At 47.0% G+C, this 13,329-nt stretch overlaps 1 protein-coding gene across 1 annotated transcript; it reads left to right on the plus strand.

Annotated features, from left to right (window-relative positions):
• The first annotated feature begins 3,112 nt into the window (after nucleotides 1-3,112).
• Nucleotides 3,113-7,336, plus strand: SF3B2 (splicing factor 3b subunit 2). The gene is given in 8 exon segments (XM_040061501.1): nucleotides 3,113-3,293; nucleotides 5,279-5,596; nucleotides 5,629-5,832; nucleotides 5,835-6,440; nucleotides 6,443-6,538; nucleotides 6,541-6,842; nucleotides 6,844-7,143; nucleotides 7,145-7,336. Coding segments are annotated over 8 exon segments (2,199 nt in total).
• Nucleotides 7,337-13,329: the final 5,993 nt, after the last annotated feature.

Here is a 13,329-nt window from a genome sequence, read left to right on the forward strand (position 1 = left end):
AATTCTACAGTCTGTTAGGGAAGTCAGATGTATGTTTGGGGGGTTTTATTGGTGGGGGGGATAAACAAAATTCAGAAGCCAAAAGACCACAATTTAAAAATTAATAAAAGGAAAAACAGTCAATTCCACAAACTCCCCCAAAAAACCCTAGGAAATTGAGGGTTCTCTGTCAGGTGGAGAACATGACCGACAGAAGGATGACAGCTTCAGTTTGAGAAGTGCAAACAGCAGAGAGATCAAGTCCACTGAAGGACAACACCAAAGACAGCACCAGCAAAAGCATTCACTGCACAGCTACCAGAGCTCAGTGGCTGGAGTTCCCATGGGAGCCGCTGGATCTAATCTTCCAGTCAGGAGCACAAAGTGAAATCAGCTTTTTCACACTCCTGAGAAGCACCTGAACTACTGGTCTCTGAAATGAAAGAAATCTGCCCTCATAGTTTCTCTTTATTTTTTCACAAAGACTTAAAAATTAAGTATTATGCTTCAGATTGACATGGAATAAAACCTTTTTGGTTCATTTCCATTCATTTCGGTTAGTAAAAGTGAAATGGACTGAAATCACTTTTCTTTCTCCTTACTTCATTGGCTGGAAGAAATTGTTTCTTTCTCATATAACTGGGGAAATAAAAGTAGCACATATCACTAGAAGACAGAAAAAGCACATTTAGGCTGAAATTAATAAATCTTTACAAAGATGCAGTAGCTTCAGAAAGATTTGTCTGCATGGAAAAATAACTGATAAATCTGATGTTACCAACACCTGTGACAGGCATGGTGTCTGGCTGTGCACCATCCTCACACAGCCCCTCTCCTGTGGTCACCCACAAGGTTCCTGGTTGCAGAAGACAGTGAGAACAGAGCAGACAGGAGTTAGATGATCCTGAGCTATTGGCAATATAAACAGCTAAACTGACATTTTGGAGATTTTTCATTTTCAGTCCCAAATGAACTTTGATACAAAGGCTTCCAGAGGTATCAGTTGGTGGGAGCATGGTGATGATAATGCCAAGGTTGTGGGTTCAATTTCCATATGGGCCAGTCCAAAAGCTGGACTTGATCCTTCTGGGTCCCTTCCAACTCAGACTATTCCTGAGATTCTGTGAAATCTACCAACATATGCATGCTAATTACCTAAAAGCACAACAGAAGGCTGGCTGGCTGACTATCAGCTGTTTGGTTTCAACTGTGTCTATCCTGTAACATCTGGAATCTGTACAAACACAGGAAGCATCACACAGAAGTCACACATAAGAGAGAAGAATAGATTTTGTCATGGACCCTAATGATATAACCAACATAACAGTAGCACAGCCAGAACACTGCATGCTAGTAAGGTGGGAACTGGTGGACAGATTTATGTATCTTCCCCAGGATCAAGAATATATATAAGCTTTGCTTTCTCTCAAGTATTTAATTATACCAGATGGAAGAAAGTGGAAAAAAATTGTCTTCACTTTGCTGATCTTCGCTTGTCGAATGGAAAGAAAGTGTTATCACCAGAAGGGAGCAGCTGGGTATGATGGAAACCCAGCCAAGCACAGAAAATGCCAACAGCAAAGCTGGAGAAGGAAATGCCTCTTGCATTCAAAAGCCATCATTGAGGCAGTTCCTTTTTGTCAGAAGGCAGGAAGCAATCTTTCCCCTGCTGACCACCTATGTGGAGGATATTTCAACAATTGGTTTGCTCATGCTTCCTGACCTTTCTCGCCAGGGAGTTTGTGACCATTACCCCAAGGTCCTGGCAGCAGGGTCAAGGGAGTAAGGTGTCTGTGAACCCTGAGCCACATGGCACTTCGAGGGTCTCTGCTATATCTCACAGGGTAAGTAGCCTGCAACAGAAAACGGAAAAGGACCAGCGCTTTGGGGAAGTGAGGATCAGTTTGAAGTTGGGGAGAGGGAAGAGAAACAGATGATTCAGGTACCCTGGCAGCAAAGGATTTAATGTTTTTAGAAGGTCTACAGGTAATCATAGAGACATAGACTAGGCAAAGAAGATGTGAAGAGAGTTCAGCAGGGGCTTACAGAGAATATGTTCAAAGTTGTGGTTGAAAGTTGTGGTTTAGACAGATGGGCATGAAAGTAGTGCCATGTGCTAGCAGTTCATAAAAAAGTATTGCCATGCAGGAACAGAGGCTAAAAATGCACCCAGGCAATCCACCCACGTGGTTACAGGGTCTCCATTCCCTGAGTGGGCAAGAAATACAGTGGCTGTTTGAAGAGTTAGAATGCATTGGACCTACTGAGGTCCATGACGAAGTGCTCACCTTCAGAATGCCTTGCAGAAGTGTCCTGAAAATTAATTGAAACCTGGTGATTGCCAGATTACGCTCTGACTAGAAAAAGCTTAATAACCAGTTCTTATTTTTGCAAGGTTCAGCTCTCACCAATCATATTCCAATTGTTACAGAAAGGAACAAGCATGATAAAATAAATTTAAAAATCCCTCAGCAATATATGGAGTCCATGTTCTTTATTATAAAAATGAAAATAATATTATTACAAAGCAAAACCTTTTTACCAATTTGCCAGGAGTTCCTTATAATCTGTTTGGCCTGCTGGAACATCATGGGAATAATTTACAAAAAATCTGTCTTCGTTTGAAAGACAGGTGTCTGCCAGGGAAACCCGAAGCCTCCCTTAGAATGGAGAATATAAACCCCCTGCCTTCGAATTATTATAATTTTGATATTAAGGGGCTCTCAAGCAAAGGTATGGGGATAGGAGTACACAGTTCTTTACTAGTATGTATAACAAGGCAAATAAAACAACAACTACAGCATTAACGACAAAACAGAACCAGGAACCTCGAGGGGCTTTGTTCCACAAAGCCCGGGGCAGTCTGATCCCGCTGCCCCTGCAGGACTGAGGAGCACCAAGCTGGAGGTGCAGGAATGAGCAGGAAAGGAGCAGAAATCCCGGGCTGGTGGATGAGATGCACCAGAAGCTCCACGGTGGTAGCTGGAACAGCAGGATGTCCCGGCAGTGTAGGAGGTGCCAGGGCTACGACACAGCAAAAAAGACTCAGAGCAGCGCCAAAGAAAGCAGCGGCGGCAGGACTGGGCCGGCCCAGCTCCAGCAGGAGATGGAGAATTCCTGGGCACACGAGCAGATGGTGCTAGATTTCCTAGGACTGTACTTGGTGGTGACAGTGAATTCCCCCGTAATAAGCAACAGCTTGGCCGTCCTCCTTCCAATGCTGAGAGCGAGAGAGCGCCTGCAGCTGCCCCCACCCCTGTCCTTTACCTGCCCGCTCCGAGGGAAACTCCCAGAGACCAAAGAAGTAGAGCAAGGTGCTACACTCCCCTCCAGACTTTTGGCCACCTCTTTGTTTTGGTGAAGCACTCACAAGTATCCAGCTGTTAGTCTCCTAGCAACTCCTGGGGAAAAAAAAAATCCATAAATAAGAAAGGAAGAAATCTAACCCCAAACAAAAACTTAAAATCTGATTTCTTATATGTTGGAATAAATCAGCAGAGACTCCATTTTCTTCATGCAGAAAACCAATTCTTTATTTACAAAGCTTATATTTATAGGAAATATCAGAAGATATCTGGGTTTATTGGCGAATTCTCCATCCAGGTAGAGCCAGGGCCTAGCCACTACCCAAGCTCCAACTGGGAGGGAATTCCCTAAACACACTTTGAAACAAGGCTCTTAAGAAGAGCAGTTATGAGTAAAGGCCTTGGGGTTAAAGACTAATCAAACCATCTAGTAGTTGTATCCCTCCGAAGTTTCCTCCAGGACAGAGATACTTCAAACACAGCAAATTGCTGGAGTGCTTCTCTAATAATAACTGGGAAAACCCACAAGACTAGCAGTTCAGAGGAGGCTTTCAATGAACCTCAGATATCTTTTCTTGGAACTCTGAGAAATACTTAAAATTATGAGACAGGACTGGGTCAAGCCATAGAGCCAGTGCAGGGACTAGTCAGAGAGCTAACCTGGTCTAAGAGATGCATAAGCTGCTAGAAGACAAAAAAGAAGGATCCTGAAATGACACATGTCTTTTAGATAATTGAACAAAGAGATGTTAAAGCATATAAGAAGCTGGCTATAAATACAGTAATAACATCTCATTAATAAAGCCTATTATAAAATCAGTAAAATCACATCATGTAATCAATATATCAGTGGTAACTGTCTTAGGAAGTTGAGATAACACCTTTCTAAACAGCCATGTACCTATGACAGTAAAATGAAACAAAGGAAAGCACTTAAAACAGCTTACAATCAATAACAGCCATAATGCAGAATCATCGCTGACTCTTCTGTGTTATCTATGGAAAATAAAAGAGCAGAGTTTGTAAAGAGCAATAGAATCTTCAACAAAATCAAGGTGAACCCACTGTATCTTTATCCACAAACAGGTGTTTGTCAGTGTTTCTTCACAGCTGTTTTAGTCAGAGTGGTCTTATCTCTTAAAAGAAAACATATATATCTTAAAATGTAGAAAAGTAATATTCAGCTATCTTATGAATACAAGATGTAACCAGAGGTATGTATTCTATCACCATCTGTTGAAACTGGTTAGGAAGGTGTTTTTCTCTTCTATGACCCATTCCTTATAGCTCTGGGGAGGAGGGGGTGAGTATCTTCTGTTAATGGGCCAGGTGTTAAAACCAGGTGGGGCAGTGTTCCTCATCTCTTCCATGACCCATCCTCCCTCCAGGAGATATCTTCTGTTAATGGGCCATTGAGTCTCACTGCACGACTGATAAAATTACATCATCCCACTGTGAGATGCTCCACCCAGAGGGAGGAGCCAAGCATTCCTACCTGAATATAATCTGAGATTTGGAACACCGCAGGCAGCCATTTTTCCACTGGATTCCCAGAGGAAGACCAGACCCTTCAACGGCATCACTGGACCTTCAGAGGAAAACTTCATCCTTCTACAGGATCACTGCTTCAACACACCCATATCTGTCACTCAGGAGGACTGCAGCCACCGTTTATTCAGACTGCTACCAACACCCTGACTGAGAGGGTGTCAGGTTGTATTCTGGCTTTGTCTGCTTGAGCAGTAATTTTTTTTTGTGAGCTAATTATTTCTGAACTTTAAAGAACTGCTGCAGATAAAGTTCAAGGTTATAGGACTTTAATAAGACCTTAAAATTAATTGCTGCAAATAGTCTTGGAGGAGAGCTGTGGGCTGGATGCAGGAGATGGCCGGACAAGGTGGCAGTGATGGTCAAGCTGATACCCCTGCCCCCCACCCCGAGGGGGCTCCCATGGGTGCCAGGAACCCCCTGGCCCCCCAAGGCAGCCTCATGAGAGCCCCCCTGCCCTGTGGACCCCCTCCCACCCCCCAGTGACAGCAACAGAGAGGCCAAGGACTCCGGGGTGGGCCCCAAGATCCCACAGGCTCTGGAGAAGATCCTGCAGCTCAAGGAGAGCCACCAGGAGGAGCTGGTGATGGTCCTGGGGCTTTTGACCAAGGACAAGATGGAGACGGAGCTCCAGGCATTGCCATCAACCTCTGAGGTTGAGGAGGACACAGGGACATCCAAAAAGGAGTGGAACTGGAAGCACCACAACCACAAGAAGAAGCGGGGGAAAGGTGGGGCTCGGGAGGGGTCCCCAACCCCCCCCGGGGGGATCCTAAGCCCATCCCCAGGGATGTCCCCAAGGTGGAGATTGAGTATGTGACTGAGGAGCCTGATATCCACAACCCCAACTTCATGCTCTTCAAGAGGATTTTCGAGGCTTTCAAGCTGATGGACAAGGTGAAGGAGAAGGAGCCAAAGCAAGTGGAGAGTACCAGGGCACCCCCGACAAAGGGACCTGAGGATGGCACCAGTGGCAGTGATGGGGACACCTCTGAGGATGAGCGGATAAGAACCAGGAGGTCTCCAAGCTGTCCAAGAAGAAGCTGAGGTGCATGAACAGGTTCACCATGGCCAAGCTGAAGCAGCTGGTGGCCCGCCCTGATGTAGTGGAGATGCATGATGTCACCACGCCGGACCCCAAGCTGCTGGTGCACCTGAAGGTCACACGAAACTCAGTGCTGGTGCCGCGGCACTGGTGCGTCACAAGGAAATACCTGCAGGGCAAGAGGGGCATTGAGAAGCCACCTTTCAAGCTGCGTGAGTTCATCCAGCACACAGGTATCCAGGAGACACGTGAGGCCCTGCAGGAGAAGGAGCAGAAGATGATGAAGCCCAAGATGCAGGAGAAGGTTCATCACGAAATGGGCAAGATTGACATTGATTACCAGAGACTCCACGACACCTTCTTCAAATGGCAGACCAAGCCCAAGCTGACCATCCACAGGGACCTCTACTATGAGGGGAAGGATTTTGAGACACGGGTCAAGGAGATGTAGCCGGGTGACCTCTTGGAAGAGCTGCAGATCATGCTGGGCATGCCAGTGGGGCCCAAGACCCACAAGGTTCCCCCACTGTGGCTGATTGCCATGCAGCGCTATGGACCGCCCCCTCGTACCCCAGCTTCAGAATCCTGGGGGTCAACTCCCCCATCCCCGAGGGCTGCTCTTTCAGGTACCGTGCTGGGGGGTGGGGGAGGCCCCCCATGGATGCAATGGGAAGCCGCACTATGGGGATGTGTTCAGTACCAATGCTGCCAAGTTCCAGATGGAGGAAGAGGAGGAGGAGATTGACTGCACACCCTGGGGGCAGCTGGAGCCATCGGATGGGGCATCCTCAGAGGAAGAGGAGGAGAGTGATGAAGAGAAACCCGACAAGACCAGGTTCATCACCCCTGCTGACAGTGGGTTCATGACCCCAGGAGGCTTCTCCTCAGTGCCAGCCAGGATGGAGACCCCAGAGCTGATTGAACTCCACAAGAAAATCAAGGAGGCCATGGACAGGAGCGAGACCCCCCCAGCTGTTCATGGTGGTCCCTGAAAAACGCATGGTGATTGTGGGCATGGCCATGATGGGGTCCACCCACATCTACGACATGTCTGCAGTGATAGGGCACGAGAGGCCAGTGACAGAGGCCACAGGGCATGATGGTGGCACTGGCCCCGAGGAGCTGGAGCCCATGGCCATAACACAGAAGTACGAGAAGCACGTGCAGGAACAGCAGGCACAGGTGGAGAAGGAGGACTTCAGCGACAGGGTGGCCGAGCATGCCGCCAAGCAAAAGCAGAAGCAGAAGGCACAGCCCCAGGACACCTGGGTGCGGGGGCAAGAAGTACAAGGAGCTCAAGTTTAGATGTCACTGCTGTCCTCTCCATGTCACCTCCCTGTTATCCCCCCTGCACTGCTCTCTGTCACCCCGCAGGGGTCATCCCGCTGTCACTGTCCCCGTCCTTCTTCCCTGTCCTTGTCCCCGGCACTGTCCCCAGCCTGCCCCCGTTGTTTCCTAAATAAAAGGTGGCATCCTCACCGCAAAAGAAAAAAGCAACAGAGCTGCCGAGGGTGGGGCGGGGGGAGGCCAGCCGCGCCGTCCCATATCTACAACAGGTCTCTTGGATGAACAGTGATTAAATATAGATGAGCCAGTCCCAAGTGACGGGCAGGCACCGCCCCGAAAAAGGGGGTGGGGGGGAAGGGCGTGTAGGAAGAGTGTGAGCGGCTCTGCCGCCAGCTAGGGAAGGGAAAACTCCGCGGCAATGAGCGCGCCGTACCGTATCACATCCGTAGGGATTAGATTCTCAGCTCTGGAGTGGCTGGGCTGCGGTGGAAGCCATACGGACCCGTAGCGGCACCGCGCCGCTGCGCCTCTGTTCCCGCCCCCTAAAACTCTTGTGGTTGAATAAGGGGAGGGGGAAAGGCAATGCAAAGCAAACCCTAAAAACTGCGCACAGTAAGGGGAAAAATACCAAAAGATAAAATAGAAAACGCTAGAAAGGCACAAAGCGCCCGCGGCCCTGCTCCTCTGTGTTTTGGAGAGTGTGAGCTCCGCCCGGGACCGCCGACCCACGGGCCCAGCCCCGCTGGAGCCGCCCGGCCCATAAAGAAGCTTTGCTACAAAAACACTCTCCAGCCACCGTCGGTCCCGCAGTTTACGAGTTCCGCGCCGGGCCGTAGCGCTCAGCGTCCGCGCCGTTCGGGGCCCGGGGCATTTCTGGAGGACGAGAGCCGCTCTGACGGCCACCACCCGCTGCCCCCTGCAGCCGCCTCGGTTCCCCAGAGAGGCCGCGCCGTCTGGGGAGCGGGGAATAACCTAATCGCGCCGGAGGTAATTCTGCAAGCGCATGCAACTAAGTTACGGTTCCGGGCTCCTTGTTCTTTCTCTGTTTCTCCACGCGGTTTGACCCTCGCCACCCCTACCGCCGCGTCCGGGCCCGGGATAGAAAGGAAAAAGGGGGCCGCGCTCTCCCGAGCATCCGCACGCAGGGACACACACACAGACACACAGACACAGACACAGACACACACACACACACACACACACACACAGGCGCTGTCTCGGAACCGCAGTGTAGGCTCGGGCTCCGCTTAATACATTTGCCGAATCGGGGATGTGAAAAGTGCATATTACATGGCTCTACGCAAGATATTTACTATATGTATTATGTTGTATTGATTGTTAATGTTGTATTAATATTTTAATAGTATGGTAAATGTAGTTTTGTAGTTAAAATGTAGTTTTTATGTACCAACCACAGGAAAATGTAAATCTTTCAGAGAAAAAGGAATTTACTACTTCCTTATCAGAAGAGACCAACTTCTCCTGCCTTGTTCAGCCCTGAAGACGCCATAGAGATTAAAGGAAAAAAGTGATACTAACCAGAGACAATTCTTTGTTTGAATGGAATTTATGCATCATGTATGAAATGTATGAATATTCAACAGGCTATTGCTTTTAAGAGATAATCCTTTGTTAACAGGAGTCCTTCTCCAGAGCTTTTTAGCTGGGGAGGCACCTAGACGTCTGTAACTTTGTTTTTATTGTCTCGTATTGTCCTAACCCTAATTGTTCAATTTTTTACTCTAATTCTATTTTTATAACCATCTTATTTACTATTAAACTTTCAAAATTTTAAAAACAAGTGATTGGTGTTTTTCACAGGGGACCAGCCCCTGGATCACACAACACAGTAACAAAGGTATCAGCGTACACTTCTCTTACTTTCTCCCTCCTTTTCCCAACATATTTTGCCTCTTTTAACTTAGTTTGGCTTTCTTTCCGTGATGCATACACTTCCGCGCGGTCGCCGCTCCAGCGTGCCATTTCCACGTCGTGGTTCTATTCTGCGGCTTGTTTCCCCAGGTCTCAACAGGCGCAATGTATTTTCTGGTTCTTGACTGGTCTCTCTTAGGTTGTCTCACCTTCCGTGACTCTCGGCCACATTTCCTCTGCGGTTCAGGACCGCGTTTTCGTTCTGCGACTCGCAGTTTTGTTCACCCTGGGTGCGCGCTTTCTCCCGGGAGTTGTGTTCGTTTCTCTGCCCTCCGCGCTGTCTGCATTCGCCCCCCGGGTTCCAGCTGGCGAATTTGCTTGTTCACACACAGAATCACTAGGCTGGAAGAGATCTCCAAAATCATCGTGTCCAACCTAGCCGTAACACTTCAGCTAAACCATGGCACCAAGTGCCATGTCTTTCTTTAAACACATCCAGTCTTTCTTTAAACACATCCAGGGATGGTGAATTGTGTCCGGTTGTGTCCCCGCTCCGGGTGGGAGCTGACCCCCAGCTAGCTCGGGTCAACACAGACACAAAGTTTCCAGTTTGTTTTGGCTTCTCGGCTTAGCAGCTGGACCCAAAGGTGACAGTCAACAGCAGCAGAAGAGAAAAGGCTGGCTCTCAGCTTAGCAGGTTAAAGGATGTTTATTAGCAGAGATCTTCAAGCTCTGAGGCGAGCGGCTGAGAGCTTCCAGGCTGAGAACCCAGCGGCTGAGAGATTCCAGGCTGAGAACCCAGCGGCTGAGAGAGCTTCTCCCTCCCTCCTACCCCTTATAAGCGGGGGAAGGTCCCAGGGAGGATACAACGAGACAACAAATCAGGGGTTTCAGGGGGTAACAAGGTGTGCCCACCCCCAAGCTTCAGACCACTAAAATCCAGAGCCAAAGGAATTTCCCCCAGGCTACCTATCACCTGAAGCCATTTCCCGGAGGTTTCACAATCCGGGAGGGACCCCGGGAGTGATTGACAAGCTGCCCCAGAGAGGGGGGTTGGGGCAGAGGGGATGTTACATGTCATGTGAGGTATGGGATGGTTGACACAAAACACCTTATTATACAGACAACACAAAAGGGATACAGAATTGGGGATACAGTGAAACAAACCATAACATAAACTTCTTACAAAAATCTAATAAAACAGTTCTGCACCACCACAGTGACTCCACCACCTCCCCAAGCAGACCATTCCAATAGTTTATCAACCTTTCTGTAAAAAACTTTTTCCTAATATCCAACCTATATTTCCCTTGGTGCAGCTTAAGACTGTGTCCTCTCGTTCTGTCAGTGCTGCCTGGAGAAAGAGACCAACCCCCAGCTGACCACAGCCACCCTTCAGGAAGCTGTAGAGAGTGATAAGGTCACCTCTGAGTCTCCTTTTCTCCAGGCTAAACAACCCCAGCTCCCTCAGTCATTCCTCACAGGGTTTGCGTTCCAAGCCCCTCATCAGCCTTGTTGCCTCCTCTGGACATGCTCAAACATCTCAACACCCCTCCTAAACTGAGGGGCCCAGAACTGGACACAGCACTCGAGGTGTGGCCTCACCAGTGCAGAGTACAGGGGAAGAATGACCTCCCTGCTCCTGCTGGCCACACCATTCCTGATCCAGGCCAGGATGCCATTGGCCCTCTTGGCCACCTGGGCACACTGCTGGCTCATGTTCAGCTGCTGTCACCAGTACCCCCAGGTCCCTTTCTGCCTGGGCACTGTCCAGCCACACCGTCCCCAGCCTATAATGCTGCAGGGGGGTTTTTTGGCCAAAATGCAGGACTAGGCACTTGGACTTATTAAACATCATCTTACTGGACTCCCATCCATCCAATCGTTCCAGGTCTCTTTGCAGAGATTGACACATGCTCCCAATTTAGTGTCATCTGCAAATTTACTAATGAATGACTCAATACCCTTATCCATGTCATCAATAAAGATAAAAAATATTGAACAGAACTGGCCCCAGCACAGACCCCTGACGGACACCAGGCTAGATCAGCAAAAGCAGAAATTCAAGCAGTGAATATACAATGTAGCAAAACGCTACAGCTACAGCCAGCTGCAGGACCAGTGAGGAACTTACTCTGTAAGAAGCTGGAGAATGTTTCAGGATCCCCAGCCCTTGCTCAGCCTTGATTCTGTGGCCAGCGATGCTGCTGGTGGTTGCGTTCATGTGCTGTGTCTCATTTCACTGCAGGCTGCTCTTCATTCTCGCCTTGGCCATACTCGTGGCTGGCTGCAATCTTCTTTTGACAACTTTGTATATTCCGTTGCTATGTCTTGTTTCACTGCCTGGACCTGCAGTCAGCTTGGCTTGTTTTACTTTCTTCTTTCTTCTTTTGTGACAGGTTGTTCATCTCACATTGATCACATCTTTGAGGTCACCATATATTGGAATAAATCAGCCAAGACTCCATTTTCTTCATGCAGAAAGCAAATTCTTTATTCACAAAGCTCATATTTATAGGAAATATCAGAAGGCACTGTGTTAAACCTAATTGGTCAGCAATACAGTGAAACTCTGTTCATTGACCAGTAAGAGCTGCTGTATACGTCTATCAAATTTTCTCTCTACATTTGTCTACATTTTTCCTTTGTGGTTCTCATAGGACAGATCTCATTGTTTACACAGGTGCATTTGTTTTTCACCCTCTGAACAGATTGTTGTGTTAAAGGAACTTCTCATTCTCAAAACAGCTTTACATGGGAACTTGCAAATTGCTTGTTAGCTGTACTTAGAAGAAACCACAGGCCAGTTTTGGCAATTTTAGCAGAGTGAGGCCTGATTTCATAAGGCCTTTCTTTTAGAATTCTTCTACCTGTCTATGACACTTACAGAGCCCAAACAATCAAATGTGCATACTACATGGAATTTACAATAACTTTGGGGAAATATGCCAGTTTCTGCTGACTAAGCATCATCTTATATGCACACTACTAGTATAATTCTAACACCACAAGTGTCATGTGTTGATTTTTTTAAAATAAAATACTAGTAAGACTGTCATACTATTTATGAATATCCTAGTATCACCATCACCTCACATACGGCTTATCCAGACCTCTCCCAAACCCTGAGAAAGACTTTAGTATCTTTAATGCAGTTAATAAATAGCAATGTCTTTTCCTCTATCAAGGCAAATGGGTTTTGTCCCTCCACTATGCCAGCTAACACTATTCTCAACCAGGCAACCTTGCAGAAGGCCAAATACCTCCTACCACCCATGTTTTTAAGACTAGTGATATTTTTCAAGACTAAGTTTTATGCTGGGACTGAGCAAACTTGTAGCAAAGGAGCACAATATAGTATATTTGTGAGTACAGCTTCAAAGAAACTTTCAGAAACCTGGTTTTTGATGGTCATGTGTGGGGTTTTTTTTCCAGGAAAACTGTGTTCCAAAGAAAAGAAAATAGAACATTAAAATAAAAGAAATACTGAAGGTCACAACATATGCTAGTGTTTTTGTCTGCTCATATGTATGGCCTTGTGCTATGTTTAGATAATTCATTCAATGTTTAGATAATAACATTATGTGGAAGGATTAGTGTTTTTATGTAACTCGATCAATTATCAAAATATTTATGTTTTGTAATCATGATCTAATTACTAAAAATAGCCAAGCAGTGAAAGAGCAGGCTTTATTACCAACCTGACATTTGTAATCTGGACAGGAATTCAGTTCAGTGAGTGATGCTCCAATCTTCCCCACAGATACCATACAATCTGTCAACAGCATACAGCAAATCTCTGCTGAATGTGATGTGCAGAGACCAATGCCAGGCCCCCTTGCTTTATTTTCTCTGTCTCAAATGAAAGACACAACTTCCAGTCGGTTATCTGCCTGCATCAAACAATTTAAACTCTTAGAAAAAGGACAAAAAACCCAGGAAGATTACACTGTAACATATTACAACCACAGCTTTCACTGTACTTCGCTGCAGCACAACCCAGTTCTTACCTCAGCTGCCTTCTGAGCTCCCTGTAAACTTGGTGAAACAGCTGTATAAATTGCATCTTAGCTAAAGCACAGCAACATTCCATATAAGAATTTGGATTAATTTATAATTTTAAAAAATTGTAGTGGTAAGTAATTATGTATGAAAACAGTGGTGACTATGTAGAACAAAGCCATTCTGTTTACACGATGAATTAACGGGAAATGGGATTGCTTCAGACTGCCTCAGTAGTTTTAACATCGTCCTCCTTTCACTGAGCAGGACGATTCCTCTTTTGAGACCCTA

This window comes from Hirundo rustica, chromosome 4 (genome assembly GCF_015227805.2).
Source record: "Hirundo rustica isolate bHirRus1 chromosome 4, bHirRus1.pri.v3, whole genome shotgun sequence".
Classification (NCBI taxonomy): Eukaryota; Metazoa; Chordata; class Aves; order Passeriformes; family Hirundinidae; genus Hirundo; species Hirundo rustica.